Raw genomic sequence first — 23,996 nt, forward strand, 5'->3', positions numbered from 1 at the left:
ACGTCTAACCCTGAGCCATTTCTTGAGGCCAGAGACTACTATTTTCCTGCATGCCTTTACATTGTAGTCTGCTTCCTGCTTTTGCTTCACTTGAAGTGAACCAAGACCTACATTTGTCGGCAGACCAGAAATGCTTCAGAGTTCAGTTGCACATTCACATCTGCCCAAATTTTCTGAGCAAACAAACTAGAATTCTGATCAGAAAGGCTGGTTTGAAAGCACCTTTAAAGTAGCATTACTAAGTTGCCCCCATAAAGACAATTAATATTGCATCCTACTTGTTCTGTAAGCTGTCTCCAGCCAGTACAAATAAGTCTGATTTTAGTTCTTGCTCAGTCACTTTCTCTCTTTTGTTTTTTTCTCTTCCTCCAATAATGCCCACCTGCTTCTTTGTTGAATCAGCCATAATGCACATTCAAAACAACCAGTGTGTTCATAAAAAAAAAAAAAAAAACAGAATAAACATTGTGAAATGTGATTTCTCAACCTAGAGACACTACTGGGCAACAACGGCTCTGGAAATGTACATAATACATGTCGTTGTGCCATCAAAATGAGTCAAAAACATTTTAAAGCTCAGAAAATAACAGTTCTACTTCAAAGCCGATTTTATTGGTACAATTATTTAAAAATCTATAAGGAAAACATTTGATTTAACCTAACAAACTGAACAGATAGCAGTTATTTATGATTGTACTGAGAAAAAGTGTAACGTAAATGTCCAAAAGAAGTCAAGACCAAAACGTTAGTGACTGGGCTACATGAAGTTCATTTAGGTGGAGCAGGGGGCGGGGCCTTTCAGTATTACATCCTCAACCTCTGGGAACTACTTCACACATTGGTTTCAAAAGGAATCATAAATATAACTTCATAAGACATGGTGGAAATCATATTTACTCTTTCTTCGGTAAGACATCTGTCAGCACTGCCTATTATTTTCATTTATAATTAAAGCTGTTTTTAGTGGCACTAAATACTAATATAATGGTAATAAATATCAAAAGTAGATCATTCATATGCTTTTTTGTATTGAGAAAACTTAACTTTTGATATATTTGCAAGCTGTGTGTGTGTTTGCATATTTAATGTATGTGTGCACATAATCACCAAATCTTGCGAAAACTTAAAGAACATAATGCGTTCTACAAGTTATTGTGATATTTGGTGCACAGTTATTAACTAGCTTCAATAAAGTAGTAGCAGACTGATACTTGTGGACAATGGATATAAGACAGAGATCTAATGATAACGTGAAGGACCATGTGTCAGGTGTCACACAGCAAGAATCAACCACTTCCAGCAGTTTGGATGATTCCAGCAATGTGACGAGACCTAGCAAGATAGTAACCATAGCAACATGTGTCCCATCTTCTGTTCCTCTGGACCACCGTCTGCAGCTGGATCAAACTCAGTCCGACTGGAAGGTATTAATATTTATCCCCTGGGGGAATTAAACTCCAGTCTCCTGCATGGGAGATAGACATTCTGCCAACTGAGCTATCCGGCTGGAAGAAGATCCTTCCACCATTGATGGAATACTACAGCTTATTGTTTACACTCTGTATCCAGATTGTTTAAGACACTACATCTATAGTGAACAATTATAATTCAAGGGCTCGTCCGGGATTTGAACCCGGGACCTCTCACACCCGAAGCGAGAATCATACCCCTAGACCAACGAGCCAGGAATGTGGTGTTGTACATCTCTCACATAATGTTGCTGTTTAGGTTCGATGGTTAACTGATCTCGTCCACTTCTAAAGCTTCTAAAAAATTCTAAAGTCTGATTATTGGTTGAATTGTTCTCTTTTCTGTTAAATCTGTCCTGAAATATGCTGGTTCCGATTTGAATGTCTTCTTATGAAGTCAAAATTCATTTGATAAATGGGGCCCACCCACAGAGATCAATTGGCTGCCCTGGTGCTCGGTCCTGGTGTCGGGACTGCTTCCTATGCATTAAAGTAAGGCTGAATTAGTGCTGTGGTTTGGGAAACAACATGGAAACAGGTTCAGGGTGTGTGTCAGCAAAGAAAACAAACAAAACAACAACAACAAAACAAAATTCCTTGTTGATTTATACTCTTTCATAGTTTTGTTCCAAATCTGTTTCCTTTACATAGTGGTTCTAGCTTTAAACCATCCAACTAACAACCACAGATAAACAGCAAACAATTATTTTAGATTGAACATCCAAAGTACTGTGTTAATTTATTTAGAGAACAGAGGTGCTGGTAGTATTTGCCCCTGATTCAAGCTGTTTTACCCATTTCTAGTCTTTAGGCTAAGCTAATCTAGAATTAAATCATCAACCATCTTATATCCTGTATTAAAACTACTCTTTTAGTCCTTTGAAACATTATATATTTATAAGTCATGAATTCTGTAAAAACCACAATTCAAGTACAATTTGTAGGAATTAAATGTAATTACAAAAAAAAAAAGTTGCGTTAGCAGCTTCAATTGTGTTTTAGTTATCTGTCTTCAAAAACAAAAATCAGTTCAGAATGATTAAGTGAAGGGTTAAAAACCTATAAATAATCATTTTTGTTTCACTTGCAGCATTTTTGTCATATCTTCTTATGAACAGTTATATTTTTATGTGTTTACCAGTTTCTCTTCAAATGAGAAAAATGTACTTTAATCTCACTGAGACGTAATGCTTAAAGCAGAAATTGGTCATTTAAAAGAACCAAGTTGCTGAAGAACAGAAAAATTCGAAATACATGGTAGTAAAAAAAAACGAAACAAAAGACAAAACATCCTTTGGCTCTTCTTCATACTAGTTGCAATAATCCACCATGTCTGTGGGCAGTTATGACAGTTGGTATGATGATAACTTTCATCTGCAACGAAGGGGCTTTGGAGAGCTGAAACACAGCAGAGAGGGAGGGATCATATTTGTTCCAGTTTAGTCCATCATGTTCTCAAGGTTACCAAGTTCTGCTTCAAGTAAGAAATGAATACATCTGAGAGAATCCAAGTGTTTTGGATCAAAAACAGATTCTCTTGATGAGGACACTTGAGGTGTTACTGAGCTGAGTCTAAGGTCGGCTCAGATAATCTGTTTCCAGATTAACTGAAATCACAGCTTTAAAACCAAACAAGGAAAATCTAATGTGAAATACAAGAGCTAAATAAAGGCTAAAGTTAAGTTATTCACACTAAACATAAATTTCTCAAGTAGAGATTAAGCCAAATCATTAGCATGATAAAAATAGATCCCGGCCAAAATGACACAGACAGGATGATCCACATTGTCTTAGGCACTGGCCATAGTTTTACAGGACTCCACCCAGCTGGCTTAAACTGTGGCTCAGTTATCAGTTTCTCTTCTATCAACACATTAACATTTTTGAGCTTCTCTAAAGGAGTTCCCAGTGGAAAACCTGCCTCCACATCATGCAGAAAGCTTTTTTTTTAGTTTTTCTGAGATTTGTAGGTCTCTGCCAGTCTTCTCTTCACCTCCTCAGAAGTTCAGTGCAGTGTGGACGTGCTCCTTCCCCTCCCAGGATACTACCCCCTCTCCTGATTCTCCACCATCCTGAATGAGGCGGTTCAGGATGGTGACGAGACGCTGGTATACATCCCTGCCTCCTCCTTTGTCCTCTTCAGTCTCGTCCACACCTCCATCTGTTTCTGAGCACTCCTGCACTGCTTGTTGCAACTCTATCTGTTCAAAAGACAAGATTGTGGTAAATAAAAATGGCTCTAGTAAAGAACCCTGAGGCACATCACATGTGATTGGAGTTAAACTGGTAAAACTCATCTGCTTATTTGAAAGATGGCACAACCCAAACTCTGGTCAGTTTCTTTAACCCTTGTAGATTAATAGGGACTTGGTTATTTGTCCTTCCAATAATCTCTTTCTCAATATTCGGTGTTACTGTATAAGGGATGATCATTTGTAAGAAAGTGTCTCTCTTAAAGAACTTTGAAATTCTTATTTAAATGTTTCTTTAAGGTGAACATGCCACTGGGTTTACTATGAAAGTCCTCTCTAAAAACTGCTACATTTTACAGATTAGAAGTCTTTTCACTTTTTCTTTTTGACCCATAAAGGCCCGACCCATGAAAAAATGGTAAGAAAAGTCCATTTTTTTATACGAGGTCTTTATTTGGCCCTTTAACAAAATGTAACTAAAAAATTTATATTTTTTGAGGGGGGACATCTACCATTTATTACCATGTGATAGTTTAAAAATATTATAATGTGGTTTTCTGCTTCTGGGTATCTATTAGGGGACAGAAGACAGAAGAACTTGTGTTCAACAGGATTTTAAGCAAAGTTTATCCCATAAATTGAAGCAAAATGTCTCAGAAACTGTATGTGACAAATATGTTATGTCAAGTTCTTATGGGTTAACCTAACTTCTAATAAAAAATATCAAACATATAACTATTAAAATTATTGTATTTTACAGAAAAACTACAACATTATGTAATTAAATTGGCATTTAACGGGTCAAAATAATCTAATTACATATTTTGTAGTTTTGATAAGGACTGAACAATTTCAGAAAAAAGTGGAAAAACATATTCATCTGCAATGTTTTTATACGAGTTATTGGGAGAGGCCTTTTTTTGTCCTTTGGTGATCTGGAACATTAGTAAATAGTTAAAGTTTAAACCTAGGATTAACCGTAATGCATAGAACTTGTATTTGAGTTCCAAGTTTTTATCAGTGATGCAATAGTTCCCAGAAACAGTATATATCAAATGTGATATATTAGAAACTGTAAACAATTATTAAAATCACAAAATTAAGAGGCACAAAACTGGAGTCTTTGATGCATAGAAATGTGACTAAAAGAGGTAAGAGATACCTGCAGTGGAAGCCCTGCTTTGGCTCCGAGCAGTGTGGGAGAAAACCATGGCCTGAAAATTTTCTCACAAATCACCTGCAGAGAAAATAACAAAAGAAGAAGTGAAAAATAAAGATACAGAAGGAGGAGTATTATAAACCTTTCTCTTGAAAGTAAGATAAAAGAGGAAAACAGCTATGGAAAAATGAGAGGGGTGGAAATGAGTGATTAGTGGAAAAATGTGAAAGGGGTTGAAATAGGAGAGAAGTTAAAAGTTCAGGAGGAAACGAAAGAAAAAAAGAAAAGGACCAAAGATCTGATGGTGTTGTCTTTATGCAGATGATACCTTGTTTTTCATCAGCAAACACACACGAGTCAGGACAAATACACACACAGTTAAGAAAACAAAGATTTCTTTCTCTGAGGAGAAGATAGGCAGGCGGAGGGTCATCACAGGTCAACCTCAGGAAACACATGTGGAGCCTCAGATCAGCCAATAGGAGAGCAGCGTGTCATCAACATGTCATCAGGTCACATCTTCTCTCATCTTCATTTTCTTTTACTCCTCTCCTCTTTCTCCCTTTGTTCTTTGCTTCCTTTGTTTCAAAACAATCACATTTTCAGCTTTTGTTCTTTGTACTGCTCTTTTCATACATTCACCTTCTTATTTTCTTCATATTTTATTCTTTGTGTTATTGTTGTCTTCATTCTTCTTTCATTTAACTCTTCTTTTGTTTTGGTTGTTTTCTTTTAATTTCTCAACACTTGTAATATCCCCCTTCAATCTGTCCTGTATATTTTGTTTTCCATATTTGAAATTTCTTGTGTAGATTCATTTTTTTGTTGTTAAGGCATCTTGTGACTGTTTACAGCTGAAACGAGAGTCTTCATTTGAACATCAGATGCTGCCGTGTTTGTGTCGTCACCTGAAGAAAAACAGTTTCCCTCCATCTTCTCTGATGAATGAAAGTATCTGGTATCATGAGACATCTGATCCAGGAGCTGGCAGGGTGATGAGAGGCTGTCCGGTTGTTGCCACGGCGATTGTGGTGGTGACGAGGATATGCGCCTCATTTTTGTGTGTCCCGGACTTTTTCCTCAAATACGATGGACTCAAACTTCCAGAGTCTTGCATGAACTGTATTTATTATTATTATTATTATTTCAGGTAATATAATATTATTTTAAGATTTATTAAATATATAACTTTAAAAAGTAGCATTCACTGCATTCTGGGTAATCAGTTTAAATTCAATGTTGACAGTACCTATATGTAATTAATATAAATTAATTTTTGTATCAAATGTGTTGATTTTCTTGTTATTACCATTAAAATGTTGTCAGTCATGATATAACATATCAACTAATGCATAATACTTTAACATTATTATATTATATCATGTTGAATTATATATTATATGAAATATAATTAGAATTCAACTATTTAAAAATCATTTTAAGGTTCTACAAAAACATTTAATTAGAATTTAATCTATAGATTTTCATGATAATGATTAATGAATAAATGAATACATGATACTAATAAGAATAAAAACATGAAAGTTTTCATTCTAAGTTTTTTTTTTAAGTATTTAGACACCAATAATACATTTACTGAGTGAACTGAAATATCCCTGGTTTTATATCTCATACAATCTTAAAAAAAAAAAAGATTAATCAGAAAACTATAAACTCTAAAATTAAATCAAATAAATTTAATTCAGTTTTGTCGTATCTTTGAATTTCATCTTTTGAGGGTAAAAAAGCAAAGTTATGCTAACCTTAAAAACTCCCACACACAGATTTTACTGTTGTTGGTGTTAATCAGACGTTTATATGAACAAGTTTATTATTATTATTATTTATTCATTTTTATTTTTTAAGTAATAGAAATCAAATATTTGTAAATGAGAATAGATTAATGTACTTTCATGTATTTCCATGTTCATTTACACAGTCTAAAATCTAATAAGAATGCTTTACCCACTTTAAAGGAAAAAAAAGAAGCAAATTAACTTTTTAAAAAATTTTTATATATTTTTGTAAACTGAGTACAAATAACTGGAATGATTTAAGATTGTAGAACTTTATTGAACTTGATGACTTTTAGTTTGCATAAGTGCATGTGGTTATAGAATAAACTTAATGTGATCAATTTCACATAAATTAAATGATTTTTTTGTTTGTTTTTTTTTTGTTTTTTGTTTTTTTACATTATGATTTCAAGCTCACCGACCTTGAAGTTATTGGTGAACTCAGAATTGTTCTTGCTTGTCAGCGAGAACTTGCCACCATGATCCCTCTGATACGGTGCAGCCGCTGCATGCTTAACACGGATGCCCAGGAACTGGAGAGCAGTCACATGACACTACCAAAACTAATTAAAAATTATTCATTTTCTTCATCAACAACATTATAACAGGTGAACTGTGCTTTCATGTCCATAACATGTTTACAGTGAAAGGTGGGTTATTGCTGATATGAGGTGATTATCGGAACCAGAGATGAATTTTTGACTTTTTATTCTTCCTAAATAACTCAGTTTGGATCATTAAAATGAACTATTAGAAACAAGAAGAAACAAAAAAATTAAACAAGAGAAACAGTGAGATTTTTGTTTTTGATGATTGGAAATTAGACATGACATTACAGTTGATTTCTATTCATTTCAAATATTTCTGGAATCATCATAAACCTTTTAGTGTTATTTGAATTATTGATTAACTAAATAAATACTTTTGAAAAAGGTACTTTCTCAACAAATACTGTGTAATTTTAACTATTACTAAAGTCCCACAGCAAACGTAAAAGTTGCATGCAGTGGATTACCTCTTATTTGTTGCAAGTACAAGTCGGCTGCATTGTGCAAAATATAATTTATTCTTATTAGATTTTATTTTAGATTTTAGATTATATCTCCAGAAAATAAAAAAAATGTGAAATTGAATTTTTTTAAAGAAAAATTATAAATAATTTGACATCTGTGAAAATTAAATTTAAATTTTATGCATCTGTTAAAACACACAGATCACAGAATGATGGGAAAAGATTCTTCTGCACAAAAACATGTCTGCAGGTGAAATTAAAAATGTTTCAAGTATCTTAAAAGAAAAAAGATTTAAAATGTTTTTCAGAGATCTCCTCTTCCTCCCCGGCTCTCATCAGGCCTGCGGGTTCGCCTCTGCCGAGCGGTAATTATAATTCCACATTCATTCCTTTCCGCACACAGATAATTAAAAGCTGCGAGAGGCCGGTTGCTCTGAGTGTGAGACAAACAGATGTCAAAGTAAGACGTGAATGTTTTGAAGTTTTCTTTCCAAACAGACGACGCAAAACTGGAGACACATTTTGTACAGCAACACGTCCAAAATAAAGAAGCAGATTTAGTTTTTCTGTTTGCTTAAAGATAAAAAATCTTTTTATTTGATCAAATAAAACTGAAAACTCTCTGAATCTAAACGTTGAAATGACTGACGTAAGTCTAACGGACCGTCCGACCTTCCTCACCTGCAGGTTGCTGTTCCTGCGGTGGGGGCTGCACCTGCGTTTGACTGGATCACACCTGGACGAGCAGTCGAAGAAGTTGCAGTCGTCGTCACTGCTGCAGTTCTGCTCCAGGATGTCCCTCATCTTCGGCTCAAAGAACGCCATGTCCACATCAATCGCCACCACCTGCAGGAGGCAGAGCTCACAATGTCCAACGAATCCTTACAGAGAGCACGTCTGGACTGGAGGAAGGCCAAATCCAAACTATTAACACAAGACTCAGCAAAAAGGGCTGCTTTATTTATTTATTTATTTATTTATTTTATTTTACCTTTATTAATACAGGTAAATCTCAGAGACACAAGGTCTCATTTTTAAGGGCAACATGTTTAAAATACACAGACAAAACTACAACATGTTGAAACAAACTATAGTGATTAAACTTCATATATTAATCCTGTAAAACTAGTTTCATTCCCAACATTTCTGATGTTTGAATTAAAGGTCCCATATTATAAAAATGTACTTTCTAAAGGTTTTCTAACAATCATATGTGTCCCCATAGCCTGTGTATGAGGCCCAAAAATTTAAAAAATTCTGTCTCCTCTCACCTGCTGGCTCCACTTTTTAGCGAATGTGTGCTCAAACAGGTGAGTTTAAGATTTTTCCCTTTGTGACCTTGAAGAGAAATAACCACTGTCCCTGGTAGTGGACGCTGTCATTGACCCGTCCCCTGGCTAACTGAGACTGCCCTCTACATCTGGAATGGCTGAAATTAAGGACCAAGGATGAATTTGGGGAAACACACTTTGAAAACAATGTCGTTTGACCTCTGACACTGATATGAAATTGTTGAAAAAATGTATAATATGGGACCTTTAATAGTAGCTTTGTTTCATGTGGGAATGTGAGATACTTCAGCCATTTCAGAAAGAAATTCTCAACAGTATGTGTGTAAAGCTCTAATCTCTTTGTTTTACCTTTCGGACAGAAACCAGGTGTGTTTTGGTCCTTAAACAGCTGAATGGGAATTTAATACAGCCTGGTTTGTTTACATGTAGAAAAAATAAATAAATAAAAACATTAGCCATTCAGGGTTACACAACGTCAGTATTTCTGTTTGGAAATGTTATTTCCAGCCTGGTGTTGCATTACAAGATGGACAACAACAGTGAATACTGAACTGTGTATCCATGACGATGTATCCTACAGTTTTCTAACCATGACTGGGTATTATGTAACTTGTAAGTATGTACACTGATTTAAGCTTATAACTTCTAATGATAACCACATTATGGTTACTATTAAGTAAAAGTGAAAATGTAGTGAGCTCATATAATATAATAGATTAATTATGTCCAGTCCGTTTCATCCATTTTGCTTTAAGTATTTTATTTGACTTGTTGACTGCACTGCTAATTATGCTTTTACTTTCTTATTGCTTTTATTAATTACTTGTCTACGTATTTATCTTTTTAACTATTGTTGCACCTCTTAATGTGAATGTGCTTATGGGTATTGATAAAGTACATCTTATCTGGTCTTCTGTGTTTAATAAGTAAGATCTCAGATTATATTTGAGCTTATATTCATGCCACACTTTGTATGGAAATATTCGTACACACTAGTCAAAAATAATAATAATTATTTGTATAATTTAATCCAGTTCATTGTTTCTGTAAAGCCCTTTATGCCTACCCTCCTTTGGTAGGGCAAATTTTGCAGAGACTATAATAAATTTAATTAAAATAAACATGCCTGAGCCATCTTTACCATTTGGTTTAGGTGTTTTTTTTATCTCATTACTGTTTCACATTTTGACCATTTCACTATTGTAACTATATTACTATATTATATTATAACTATATTGTTATCTCAATCATTTTAGTAAAAAAATAAAAAAAGAACATAGATTCTTATTGTCATTGTCTAAAGGAGAAAAAGAAAAGCAAAGAAGCTATGTGATAGTTTTATAGTAACAATGTGAAACGTCTGTGGTCAGAGAAATGTCTAATGCAGCACATGGGATTAAGTTGAACTTCACTGGAGCGATTTGGTGAAGCTTGGAGGACACTGTGACATTGCTGACGTTGCACCTTTAAAGCAGAATAGACTACGTCTTCATATTGGCATCTTAATCCTCCCAGTCCCACTGGCCCATATAAGCCTTCATAATTTTAATTTTTAATTTTCAGAAGACAGCCATCGGCATAAGGCAGCACACACACTCTATACCAACTCAGACACATACACACATCATCTCACTGTGCAGGCAGTGACACACTGTGTTGCTGATAACTGTCCCACACTGCTGTGTGTACGACAATAAATCAGAGTAGAACAATTAATTCTTGACAAAAAGAACTGAAATGTTTCTGATTATTACTTTGATTCAGTTCTTATAATAAAATTTATGATCTTATAACCTGATAAGGTCCCAATTATTTTTTATTTGGGTGACAGCTCTACGCTGCCGTATGAACTTTAAAGGGTAAATGAAACCCACATTTACCTAAACGTCCACCAGGAGGCACTAAAACTGATAGCAGCAACTCATCAGCTAAATAAGATGAAACTGGATTTTCCGTACGTGAGACCGCAGGAAGCTCAGTTTCATTCTTGCTGTCGTGCGCCTGACCACTCAAGTCAAATCAAAAACAATAAACAAGTTTAAGTATCTATTAAAAAGTCGTAATTATTAGAAACTGGTCCAGCAGGGTCTGCAGGATATTCTGTAACACCCTTTGTGTTGTTCCAGGTTTGATGTCCGGGACGAAGTTAACGGACATAAATCCGGTTCTGCTTGTTTGTTAAAGCTGCCAAAAGCTGAAAGTAAACACTGCTGCTGACAACAAGAAAGGATTTTACCGGCTTTAAAAAAATGTTCAGACAGTTACTTTGCTGTAAAACAGTCTAATTGTCCCCAGTCATTTACATGTGAGGAACTTGCTGACTTAATTCTGTACATTTATTTCAGTTTGTTACATTATGTTTGTGGTCAAGGCAAAAAAATAAATTTAAAAAATCCACAGCCTGACTCACATTGTTTTTAATGTTTTTAATTTAAGAAATTATTTAAATCAAACAAACACAAACAAGCTAGAAGCCTTTTTCTATGTGTGAGACAACTTTAGAGACAATAAGACCAGTAACACGGCTCTGGTTTCTGGAGAAACAAACGGCTCTTTTAGTGGTTTGTTTTTCTTTAACTCCTCATTTCTCAGTAATCAGCTGGCTGACAGGCAGAATAATTTCATTTCTGGTTTGCTTTGGCAGCCACTAAGATAAGCAAACTCTTGCAGTTAATTTTGACACGTTTGATAATCCACCCATCTTCAGAAGTTTGATTAAAGAGTCATTAAGTCTAAGTTCAAGATGAAAATTATGTTTGTCTGCAGCTCGTGGAAAACTTTACATATGACCTCCATTTCCAGGCATCCAGAAGTCTTTATTTGGTTTTTCTTTTCTTTTCTTTTTTAATCCTCCAGGAGCTTCTGCACATCTAATATGTTCAGTCATGACCAAACAAGGGCTGAATTTCATGTTTCTCGTGTTTTGGGTTAAGTTGAAAAAGTATTACAAAACTGTATTAAACATATCGAATAAGAACTAAATTACTTATTAAAGATTCACAATAACTGCAATTTGGTGCAAAAGTCTTGATCCAGACTCATTTCTTTCTTTATTTCCAGAAAAACAGAAAAAAGTTTTTGCAATTTATCGAAACATGTGCAAACTTCAGTATAAATTCAACATATGAGTCAGAAGATGGAAAGTGAATATCTGGTCGGAGCAGCTTTATCCATCACTCTATCAGACCTGTTATCACAGATTTTCAGTTCTTGTGTCATGTGACATATCTCAGCCTTTTCTCTTTGTTTTCCTTCCTTCAAAATGACTTCCTGACAGCCACGTTTCCATGGAGACCATTTCTGATGAGGCTTTGACCAGTAGATGGATAACCAATCTGACTCCTAATCACATACATCCACAACACTGTATAATTTCATGTCACACTCTTGTCACATCCTTCTTACTACATATTCTAACATAATCTTGCTGGAAAGGATATACATATAGAGTATATATTATTCAGTATTTATTGTTTATCTTATGCATTTCTACCTAAATTGCAGATATTGTTGAACAAAAGGTAAACGAAATAAAATTAATGCAAATAAAACCTGATTCTGATCTCTCAGGTCTTAGTTCAGGTCTTTACTAGATTTGCTATTATTTCTTCAGGACATCACTTTCGGATCCTGTTAATCTGCTGTAGATAGTATTTTAGTCCTTACTCTTTTTCTTTTGCCCTCCATTTGTCCAGGTTCTGCAAATCAAGCTGTGATATGCCAGGTTTTCAGCTAACAACTCTTCTAAAAATCAAATTGTTGCTGCTGAAATCCTGTTTTCTGTCTGTCAAACTGTCTCATCTTTGTTGTTTTTCAGATTCAACTAAAGAAACGGGCCCAGTTGATGCAGAAAGGCTGTTAATAAAGTGCTTAAGCATGTAGTGTAATGTGTCACCACAACACTGGTTAGGAGTTATGAGCCTTTTTCAATGATCTATTTTGACAAAGAATGAAAGAAATTAATCTAAGAATGGTCAGGTATGAAGCCGTGACTGAGAATAAGTGGAAAAGGTCAGAAAGCTGGAGAATTGCTGATCAAAACCAATTTAAAAGATTACAACTAAGTCCAGTGTAAAGAAAAGAAAGGTAAAGGTCTGGATCAAAACATCAGGACTGTAGATCAGGATTTAAGGTGAGTTTTTTATAGAAGGTTTAGAGAACAGCCTCAGAATAAATGTCCTTATAAAGACAGAAGCATAGTAAGCGTATGTTCTCAGCAAATGACTCATGTACGAAAAGCTGCTTTAAAAGAAAAGTCTGACTTCCATTAACTGACAGCTTTTTAAAAAAACACTCCTCTTTTATCTCAGACAAAAACTCACCGTCAGGTCCTTCCTGATGGCGAAGTTCTCTGGTTTGATGTCACACAGGTGCAGTTTGTGGGTGAACTCGTTGTCAAAGTGCCACACCATGTCCAGGAAGCTCAGCGCGATGCGGTGCACCATCTCCCTGGTGCTCCACCTGCCTCGGGTCTGATCCCGCAGCCTCGAAACCTCCACCTCATCCAGGGAGAAGATGTTCTGGTCCCAGGCGTGTCCGGCTGACAGGTACTCCACAGCGTAGAAGTGACCACAGGAGCCCAGCACCTTAGCCACGTGGCTGCTGAGGTCCTGCAGGACTCTGGAGAGCAGAGGAAGTTAATTATGATCAAGTTCTCTCTCCATTTCCCAACCTTGTGAAGAAACATCCATCTTACAAATAAAATACATTACAAATATAATTTAAAATGTGACTAATACAGTAACATCTGTATTTACCAAACTAGTGCACACCAAATGTACACATTAATATATGCTGTGGAGAAATCCCACAAGTGTTCAAAAACATCCATTTACTGTACATGAAATCACATGGAAACTGTCTGTAGTCCTCCCTGGTGTTTTGGAGAGGAAAGATGGAGATTATTGTTTAACAATAAATTTTATTATACACTGTAAAAGAAATTAAATACTGGGAACGGTTAATAATAACAATAAGAATTCAGAATCACGGGAATTAACTATCAGAAATTTAAAAAATGGTTTGATATGAAACTCAGCAGCAAAGATTATTTTACGACACACCCACAAGACAAAACTGAAGCCGGAGGAGGACAGAACCCAAAAGAACTTCTACGTCATCACAGGTGCAGCCATTTTCTGTTTCACATCAACTTGTTGTGTGTCCAACAAGATCTTACAATCCAGCTCAGTGACAGTTGGGAAATGTCCAATTTGTCTCCAACCTCACGTCAGATATTCACTGGAAATTTTTTTAAGTTAGTATAACTGTAACACTGGTCCCAAGACTATATATATATATATATATATATATATATATACATATATATATATATATATATATATACATATATATATAAAACTGCTGTGACTCAGTAAAACTTTATGTTCACAGTTTCTCTGTCCTACCACTAGATTCTGTGTTTAAGGAAGAAGAACTCAGATCTCAGGCTGATGATTCAAACCCTCAAATTCAGCTTTTACCTGAGAAAGGTGTACTCCTCCTGCTGCAGGAGAGACCACAGAGAGGACAGCTCTGCTCTGGAATAACTCTTGTCTCGGATTTTCAGCTTCTTCTCCCAAAGCTTGGCCAGAGAGCTGTTGCTTCCTCCTCCTCCTCCTCCTCCCTCATCCTCATCCTCCTCAGCCAGCCCTAAGGAGTTCCGTACCTGCATTCAGAGGAAACCATCACTGTGGGGTCTGACAAACAGTAAGATTATAAATCTGAGATGACTTACCTCCAGAGTGGCATAGAAAACCACATCCAGAGCAGACAGCTCCTCTGCTGTGTCCTGCTGAGTAAAAAAAAGTCTGTAAATGACTTATCAAATATTCAGGGATGAAAATGAAGCACAGACATCACCTGGTAGTCCAGTATTCCCAGTGGCTCGTAGGAGGAGAAGTTCTCCAGTTTGGACTTGAGGATGACAGGGTTTCCTCTCCAGCGCGCCTCAATCACCTTCTTCCCATTCTCATAGTAGAGGCAACGCTTGTATTCGACCAGGCCGAGCACACACAGATCCTCACACATGTCCCCCGTTACTGAGCCTTCACCAAACTCCAGACACTGAGGAAGAGGAGGAGGCTGAGTTAATGCTGAAAAAGTTACACTTCATTCATTCTGTTGTAACTGCAGTAAACATAACAATGGAAGGTTTAAGATATAATAAAAAAGAAAATGTATTCTTTACCAGATGTGAAAATAAGGTAAATAAACCTCAGATATATGTATACACACACACACATATATATATATATATATATATATACACACATATATATAAATATGAAAACAAACACACAAACATATTACACCACTTTTTTAGTCACTGAACAAAAACTTTCTCTATCACTTCTTTTTTCATCTGTTTTTCTTTCTGTAAATCTGAAAAACCTTGAGATGATCTTCCATCTCAGTGAGCACAGTAATGAGCCAACACGTTACACACACTCTGACACACACATCTGAATGAATCAGTGTCCAGAGGTGTGAAGGACGAGGCCGAGAATCACAGAGGATCAGAGGATTACTCAACTAATCCTCGCTCTGTCTGCATTCCAACACAAACATCCGTCAGCAGGAGATCAGAGCCTAAACCAGCTGCTCACACCTGCTCCGCCAACCGCTGGTTGTTTAAAGAGCAAAGAAATACTTAATAATCAAGCTTTTTACAGTGTTATCTGTAAAATATTCTCTGGTTCCTCATGATATTTTAAGGACACCCTACCTGAGATCTGTTAAGATGTGAAAAATCAGTGTACACTACCAGTTAAAGGTTTGGACACAAGGTTTGGTAAGTGTCCATTTATTTTTTACTAGTTATGCATACATACACTACCAGTCAAAAGTTTGAAGACAGCACAAGAAAAATGAAGAAAGTTTCATTTTCACTGAAAAGGAAGAAAAAAACAACACTTTCAGGATGAATAAGAATATCTCTTTGGAATAATGTTGTAGCTCTAAGCCTCTATGACAGGGATCACCAACTCCAGACCTCTTGGGTCAGTGTCCTGTAGGTATTAGATGCTTCGCTGTGTTTCCTTCTCTATTAGATCATAATACAATATCTGAACATAATCTCTACAAATGCAATTTGCATCAAACTCCTGTGATATTTGAAAACAAATTAAGTACACCAACACCTTCATTTAGGTTTAGTGGAAGCTGTACCATCAATTAGTATCAGATCTTTATCAGTTTCCATACCTAAACTCCATGCTATATCACTCCATAGATGTCCAACTCATCGTTGACTCCCAGAACCACTGACTGAATGTGATCCACCACTTCTCTTTATCTTAGAGAATGACTCTGAGGGCATGTTCCTCCAACAAGGAGCAGCTGGTGATGCACATCTCTCGAAAAAGAACATTTTCTCTCTTTATCATAGTGAATAATTTTATTATGAGATTGCATTTATGCCCTGGCTCTCACCACCTCAGAACAACCTTCAGACTCACCAGATTTTATTTCATCAGATGAACGCACTCTCTCTGCCATCTGGCACACCATACTGGCTTCATAAATGATGTTGAATGTGTTTGACACTGCATTTTGCAATTTGCTTTACACTCCTGAGGTATGTAAAGAGAGATGGAAATTTGTTCTACACTTATAGTTTATGGTTTAGTTTATAGTTAGTTTATTCGCACACATGATATACTGTCATCATTTAAACTGAAGGAGAGTTATATAACTGTGTGTGACCAGGTCTTCCATTAAATTACAGTCATTTAGCAGACACTTTTATCCAAAGCAACTTACAGGGGTCAGACAGTAGCGTTTAGGCTTGCCAATGGACCCAACTGGAAGGTGTTAATATTCATCCCCCCAGGGGGAGTTGAACTCTGGTCTCCCACCTGGTTGGCAGATGCTCTGTCAACTGAGCTATCCCATGGACACTATTTAAAGCTGCCTGAGGGAGCCTGGATATACAAAACAAAACAATACACTATATTGAACATTAACAGACATTAGACAATTATGGACCCTATACATACCAACAGAAGCTTTCTCAGAACATGTGAGTGTAAGATGTTACAGAATAGTATATTGTGGAGATGCAACAAATGGTTCTTTTTCATCATTCAACCATTTCCTCTGTTAATCGATAAACTCAGTGATTGGGGTCATCGATCAATGAGACAGTTAGCAATAAAATTTACATTCAGTTTACTATTGATCAGTTATTCTATGGTTGCAGCTATTTATATAAGAATTAAACTGCTAAATTTTTAGTTTCTTTTTAAGGTGGAGATGGACTTTATAGATAACTTATTGTAAAAAACAAAAAAACAAAAAAAACACTACATCAGGTCAGTTTTAATCAAACTCCTTGCATTTCCTAATTCTTGAATCTTCCTCATCATTCCAGGTCTGTAAGATAATCATGGCCTTCTGTATGCTGCACAACATGACAATGAAACATGGTGCAATGCTTCCCCCTTATCCACTACACCCTGACGGACCCACGGTTCCATAGTTGGTACAAATTCTCTGCATTAGCCTGCTATTAGAAAACCACTGAATCTGGTGGAATCCAGTAAAAATGTCAAATATCACTACTTTTCTTCCAAATGAATCATTGACATTAAAGAATAGAGAGTTTTAAACTGTAATGACAGTCAGATTAAAAAATGGAAGTCAATGGGACCATTTTGGCCACAAAGGTCACCAAAGGGAGTATCTGATGTGTCATAAAATAGCCAAATGCAATCAAATCAGTTTGCTGCTAATCTTTGACATGAGACTCTAATAAACTATCAAAGTCCCAGCCACCTAATATTTATTATGTAGAAAATTATGTTTTTTTTTAATTCTTTTTTAATGAATAATAAATAATTCAGATAACTAAACTGGCCAGATATAAAAAAAAAAAAAAGTTGAGAAAAATGTCCAAAAATGCCTAAAGAGGGCATAAGAAGAAGATATTGATGAATGTGACCGAATGTGGTCTCAGCCTGGAAATTCACTAAAATATTCACTAATATTTAGCGCTACATGATCTCTAGTGAATAAAATGTAAATTTTGAGGGTTTTCATACATTTCACACACTGTCACAACATATTTTTGTAAGTGGGACTCTGCGCTGAAAGTAAATGTTTCTGTCTGGTTGTTTCAGATCAGATGAGACTGAAAGTAACCTGAGTCGTGGTTAAGGAGGCAGGAAGTGCAGCAGACACGGAGACAGGTGAGCACAGAGCAGATAACACATGCAGGTATGCAGACAGGGTTAATTGGCCTGAGAAAGAAACGCTGATAAAAGACATCCAAGCAATGATAAACGTTCCTTCATCTTTTCAGCATCACACAGTCGATCTGTTGAGGGGAGAGTTTAGATAATGTGTTTCTTTGGCCCTTCATCTGTTTCCTGCAGATGGTCCATAAATCCTCACAATCTGAAAGTGCTGCATATCTCATACTGACGCTTTCTGCTGGCTGGATCTGATCTGATAAAGTCCAGAATCAGCTGGTTTCACATGCACTGTGGGAAAGTAATGAGTTGCAGCAGACGCCAGGTTTCCTTCCTTCAGACAGAACAACAACTTGAGACTAATGACGTCTTTCTTTGTGAATATGTGGAGCTGATGGCAGCTGCAGGTTTCTGGTCTGTTTAATGCAAACATTAGTACTAGATGCAGTAGTGACAGTTACAATCTAATCTGGTCTTTGTTTTATCAGACAGGTGGCATTGGTTTTATTTCCTGCAGTGGGAGTTTCTGATTTATTAGAAATGCAGTAAAACTGAACCATCTTCTGTTCAGTTGGTTCTACTTTCAATAATTCAGAACTGCAGAGTTTTAAAATGAAATAAATCCCAAAAATGTCTTTAAAATCTGTAAAACATACAATAGATTTTTATGGAATTTAATTACATTCAATATTTATCTCATTCCTACATAAATATGACTATGAAATAAATCCCAAAACCAATAAATGAATATGAAAGAAGAAATGAGTGGATCATTTTAAAAATTAAAAACTCTTTTTCAAGGGATTTTTCATGAAACATTTATTAACATTAAACTGACATACACTAAATTGAATTTGTCCTTCAACAACTGGGATATTAATTTGAAAAAAATCTTTAAATCTGAATTTACCTCTTTCATTTCATGATTCATTTAAATCAGTGTTTCTCAATCCTGGTCCCCAGGGACCACTGCCCTGCATGTTTTAGTTCTTTCCAACTCCAGTACACCTGGTTCATATTAAATTAACTCCTTGTCAAGTTCTTTGCAAGCCTGCTAACGAGCCATTCGTTTGAGTCAGGTGTGTTAAAGATGGAAACCTCTAAAACATGCAAGGCAGTGGTCCCCGTGGACCAGGATTGAGAAACACTGATTTAAAGCCTTATAATCATTTAATGGCCATATTTCTTTAATTAAAGATTTCTCTATTAAACACTAACTCCATTAGGACTCCAACATTGGAGTATTTTTGCATTTTCAGCTGCTGTAAAGACATTTCTTCTTTTATTTTAAATGATGGTTGGAGAAAATCTTAATTTAACCAGTTAATTACAAAAGCAACCTTATCTTAATTGTCCAGCATCATGGCTGCAGAAAGATGGTCTGTCTGCCATGTTGTGTGCAAGAAATTAATTTTGCCAAGGGTGAGTTTTACAGATAAAAAAAAATTAAGCTTTTAGATATAAGGCTCCTCTTGGCCATTCATATTTTAATATGTTTATTGCTTAATTACATTTTAATGTTGGACCTGGGAACAAAAGAAAGGGGAGAGTGAAAAGAATAGAAAACGGAGACAAAGGTAGAAAAGATAGAAACAAAAAAATCAAAACAAAGGCAACAACTGTACAATCAAACCTGAAGAGAAAAACCAGACAACCAGCTGCTGCACCTGTATAGAAACTTAACAGAAAACATCCCACAGCCTCAAACAAAGCAGAGAACCATCAAGAGCACCTAGAGGAAGACAAACTGGGAATAACATGGATTAAGGAGGGGCGATGGTGTTCAGGCTAAATGTTGCACATGCAGGTAGATTCAGGAAACTTCCTCAACCTCACCTGCATCCTTCATGCCTGCAGGCTCTCTCTCTCTCTCTCTCTCTCTCTCGCTCTGTGTGTGTGTGTGTGTGTGTGTGTGTGTGTGTGTGTGTGTGTGTGTGTAGGTGCGTGTGTGTGTGCGTGTGTGTGTGTGTGTGTGTGTTGATGGACTCAACAGGTATGGGAGGGGAAGTGTTGACAGTCAAAGGAGATTCTGCACTTATTGTTCATCCCCCTCTTTTTTGAGTTCCTGCAGTCTTTAATCGTAGTGAATGATGACTGTGTGTGTGTATGCGTGTGTGTGTGTGTGTGTGTGTGTGTGTGTGTGTGTGCATTTTTCTAGCTGGTTAAAAGCTTCTTTCAGACACTGATCATGCTGCTTCTGCATTTTCTCAATGAACTGAACAGGTACCATGAGGTGTGTGTTTGCACACAGCAGCAAGCCAGAGTGAAGACAAAGGTTCTCAGTTAAAATTTGACAAAGGAAAAAGCTCCACTTTTCTACAGTTAAATGAAGAAACTTTGTACGTGATTATCCAAAAATTACAGCAGAATGATGCTAAAAACTGAAGCTGAACAACTATTTTATTGCCTCACTCAAAGACATAAAGAGAGAAAACAAGGTGCTGGAGTGGAATCTGGCTCAGTATGGATTTTCCCTTGAGCAGAAGGCAAATAATTATTACACACAATTTGATATATCCTGTTCTACTGGAGCTGATCGATGGTTTGAGAGTTGTCAATGTGATTGGCTGCTGTTTACAAACACCACCTGAAGGTTAAAGCCTGTGGCAAGCAGTTTTACCATTCAATCAAAAACCCTGTTTTATTGTGTTGCATTGCACTCTAAACAGATTGTCTATTATTCTGAGTGATACAGATTATGTTTAAAAAGCAAAATGAAGTCACTTAAAAAGCCCAGCTAAAAAAACAAGGGATTTGTCTTGGTTGTAAAATATGGAAAACGAATGGAAAACGAATCAATATTAGAAGGCAAGGCAAGGCAAATTTATTTGTATAGCACATTTCATGTACAAGACAATTCAAAGCGCTTTACATAAAACATAAAAACATTACAGCAAGGTGCAGGGGAAGAAAAAAAAATACAATTAGAAGACAAAAGAACCTCATATTTCCTCATACCAGTGGTTCTCAATCTATTTTCCCTGAAGACCCCCTTCATGCAACTACCAAAAAGCTGTGCACCCCCGCCTGCACCATGATGAAACTATGCTTGGTTTTATGCTTCTCATCATTCTGGCTGGCTCCTTTCCTTTGATCAAACCAAAGCCAAGATAGTTATCAACAAATAGTCTTACTTTTTCTTTTTTTCTTTTCAAAATAAGGATGAATCATCTGCATTGTGGCTTTGCTCAAAAATGTCTCATTACTGAAATGGTGCAAAGTGTTTTTGGGCTCCAAAAACACTGATTCCATGTATTTAAAATACTCAAATCTTAAAAACTTAAGTGGATGCACCTCAACTCATCATGTGTGGATGTGGCCTTTTATTTAAATCGCACTGAACAGCTTCTGGGCTTCTGGGAACCCCTGTGCTTTTTGAGGGACCCCTTTGGGCGTCCAGGGACCCCAGGTTGGGAACCTGCTCTAACCCATGGTTTCAACTGGTAAAAGAATGGAGTGTCCCCTCCAGGTGATGGGTTGAATATTAAATTAACCATATTTTTTAGTGGCCACAAGATGACATCCCACGCATTATTAAGTCATGGCCGTGGATAACCAACATGAGGGAATGAGATCATTAACTTGTGGCCACACGTTAGTTAAGTGCTTATTTATGAGCAATTATAATTTAATTTGATTGTATTTTTATATAGAGATAAGTTATATAATTGTGACAGAGCTTACTAGGTTCACTGGACTGAATAGTTTAACTACAAAAAACAAACGTAAAGTTGTGTCCCGTCGAAAAAGACTTGGACGGGACACCGGGTTCATCATTCAACAGTGGCTTCTCTATGGTAGCCTCGGGGGAAACACACAACCTTCTCAAAAATCCAAAACAATGTATGTCTGAACTAAATGTCTCTTATAGTAAGTGCAACATGGAATTCAGTGTCCTGAACAAAGACACTTAGACATATAAGTCTGTGGAAGCTAAAAGAAATCAATCTATTGACCTACCAGTTGGCAGCTCTTCCTGAACTATACTATACTCATAATCTGATGAGGATTCTGTACTGGTCTGTTGTGGTGAAGAGAGAGCTGAGCCAAAGGGTGAAGCCTTTGTTTTACTTCTTCATCTTTGTTATGGTCAAGAGATTTGGGTGGTGACAGAAGGAATAAATCACAGATACAAGCAGCTGGTGCTGAGGCTCTGTCTTAGGGGTAGGGGTAGCATTAGAGTAGAGCTACTGCACCTCCATATCAAATACTCAGCTGAGGTGGTTTCCCAGTCCCCTTCATTGGAGGTCTTTTGAGCACACTGAACCAGAAAATCCCAGGGGATGACCCAGGACAAGCTAAAGAGATTATAAATGATTTCTGGCCCAGGAATGCTTCGGGCTCCCCCTAAAAGGAGCTGGAAAGTGTCCCTGTGGAGGAGCGGTCTGGGTCTCCCTCCTGACTGGCCTTCCCCACGATGCTGAATTGCAATAAAACTGTAAAAGTATTTTAGCAATCCACCCTTTCATCCTCACGAAACCAGAGGGCTGCGATACTGTACCATCAACAGCGGGAGCAAGACGATGTGTCTTTATCTGCACATGCACTTCGTCTTGTTCCAGCTCTGGAGTGTTACTCTTTAATCATTGCAGCGCCCCCCACAGACCTGTAGAATGTTCTATGTGGTTTCATGGGGATGTTGAAGCCTTACTTCTAGTTTTCACCACCGTTTTCATACCTGAACTGGCTTTGGTGCTGTGTGGACATAGCCTGAATCTGTTGCTTCCACAATCCAGTCTTGGATAATTGGAAGAAAACTGATGGAATATGCAGCCTCTGATAGTCATGAAAGCAACTCTAAGTGAAGTGTCAGAATCAGGTCCCTTCAAGTGACAGTGTCAGAGTAATAAGAATATATCTGAGTCCAGCTAAGTGACTTTAGAGCCAAACCTGTCAGGAAGTGACAGTTTGTGATTTTCTTCACTGGATATCGCCCCCCCAAAAAATGATGAATAAATAAATATCTGTATTAAATGCAATAAAATTGTAAGAAATATGACATTCCTGCACTAGCCAAGACAAAGTTATCCTTTTCATATGTTCACACATTTCCCTCTACGTCAGCTGATCCTCTCTAAATTGACGGTGGGAAAGTTTGCCTGCTGCAGAGCTCAGCTAGGAGGATGCAGCTGCAGAGCAAAAACCAAGGAAATCCAGGGAATTACAGTGATACAGGGAGGCTTCAGAGCTGATCACAGCTGGAACAAAAACCGCAGACATCCGAGTCTGCTGGGAGAACTCCTCGGCTCAAAGATCATCCCCTTAGAGGAGGGAGTTGGTCTTCCAGATGGACAAAGAGGTGGAAAGATAACCAAGCACAAAAAAAAAAAAGCTGAACCCAAACAGGATGTTAAAGCTTTGTTGTACAATGAAGTGAGCATGTGAGAGGAAGCTGGATCTTTTTGTGACTGTTTAATGTCACAAAAAGGACTTTTAGTTAAATAAAAACAGAGTTTTTAGTGAGTTGAGTGTAAGGGTGCAGCCGGGTCCAAATCCAGGCTTCTGCAGAGTTTAACCATTTTACCTTTTTAAAGATTTCAACTGAGTTTTACCTCAACAAACAAAATAAGCCCATTTAAAGTATTTAAATTTGTCTATTTTTTTCTATTTTTAGTTATATGTTTTTTAAAGTAATTACAGATAATAATTTATTTATTTCAGTTTCCTTTTATTTTACTACTGTAAGTCTATTTTATTTTTATCTTATTTACCTCATCTCTAGTTTTTCCTCACTGATGTCTCTTCCTCTGTTCAGGTTTGTACTGTGGGCTAAAGAACAGGGGATTTCTGTGTGTGACAAAGATGGTTTTTGGCTTTTTCTGTTGTTATTTCTGTAGAGCACCTTGAGCTGCAAACTGTAAGAAAAGTGCTGAATGAATGAA

The 23,996-nt window shown here is 36.6% G+C and overlaps 1 protein-coding gene and 1 non-coding gene across 5 annotated transcripts in view; both read right to left on the reverse strand.

Annotated features, from left to right (window-relative positions):
- Positions 1-595: 595 nt before the first annotated feature.
- The window catches only part of dipk1c (divergent protein kinase domain 1C), a 56,537-nt gene continuing 33,136 nt past the window's right edge, over positions 596-23,996 (reverse strand). For 3 of the 4 annotated variants that reach the window (XM_041968645.1, XM_041968643.1, XM_041968644.1), the window contains 7 exons: positions 14,783-14,986; positions 14,658-14,714; positions 14,404-14,588; positions 13,243-13,540; positions 8,310-8,474; positions 4,824-4,898; positions 596-3,670 (listed from right to left, as the gene is read on the reverse strand). In XM_041968645.1, the coding sequence (XP_041824579.1) occupies positions 3,467-3,670; positions 4,824-4,898; positions 8,310-8,474; positions 13,243-13,540; positions 14,404-14,588; positions 14,658-14,714; positions 14,783-14,986 (1,188 nt within the window). In that variant the 3' untranslated portion in view covers positions 596-3,466. The remainder of the gene's footprint in view (positions 3,671-4,823; positions 4,899-8,309; positions 8,475-13,242; positions 13,541-14,403; positions 14,589-14,657; positions 14,715-14,782; positions 14,987-23,996) is intronic. The other variant, XM_041968646.1, reaches the window with a different exon arrangement.
- On the reverse strand, positions 1,613-1,684 carry trnap-cgg. The gene has a single exon. It is a non-coding gene; the product is annotated as a tRNA-Pro (tRNA).

Source organism: Melanotaenia boesemani, chromosome 18 (assembly GCF_017639745.1).
Source record: "Melanotaenia boesemani isolate fMelBoe1 chromosome 18, fMelBoe1.pri, whole genome shotgun sequence".
NCBI classification, from domain to species: domain Eukaryota; kingdom Metazoa; phylum Chordata; class Actinopteri; order Atheriniformes; family Melanotaeniidae; genus Melanotaenia; species Melanotaenia boesemani.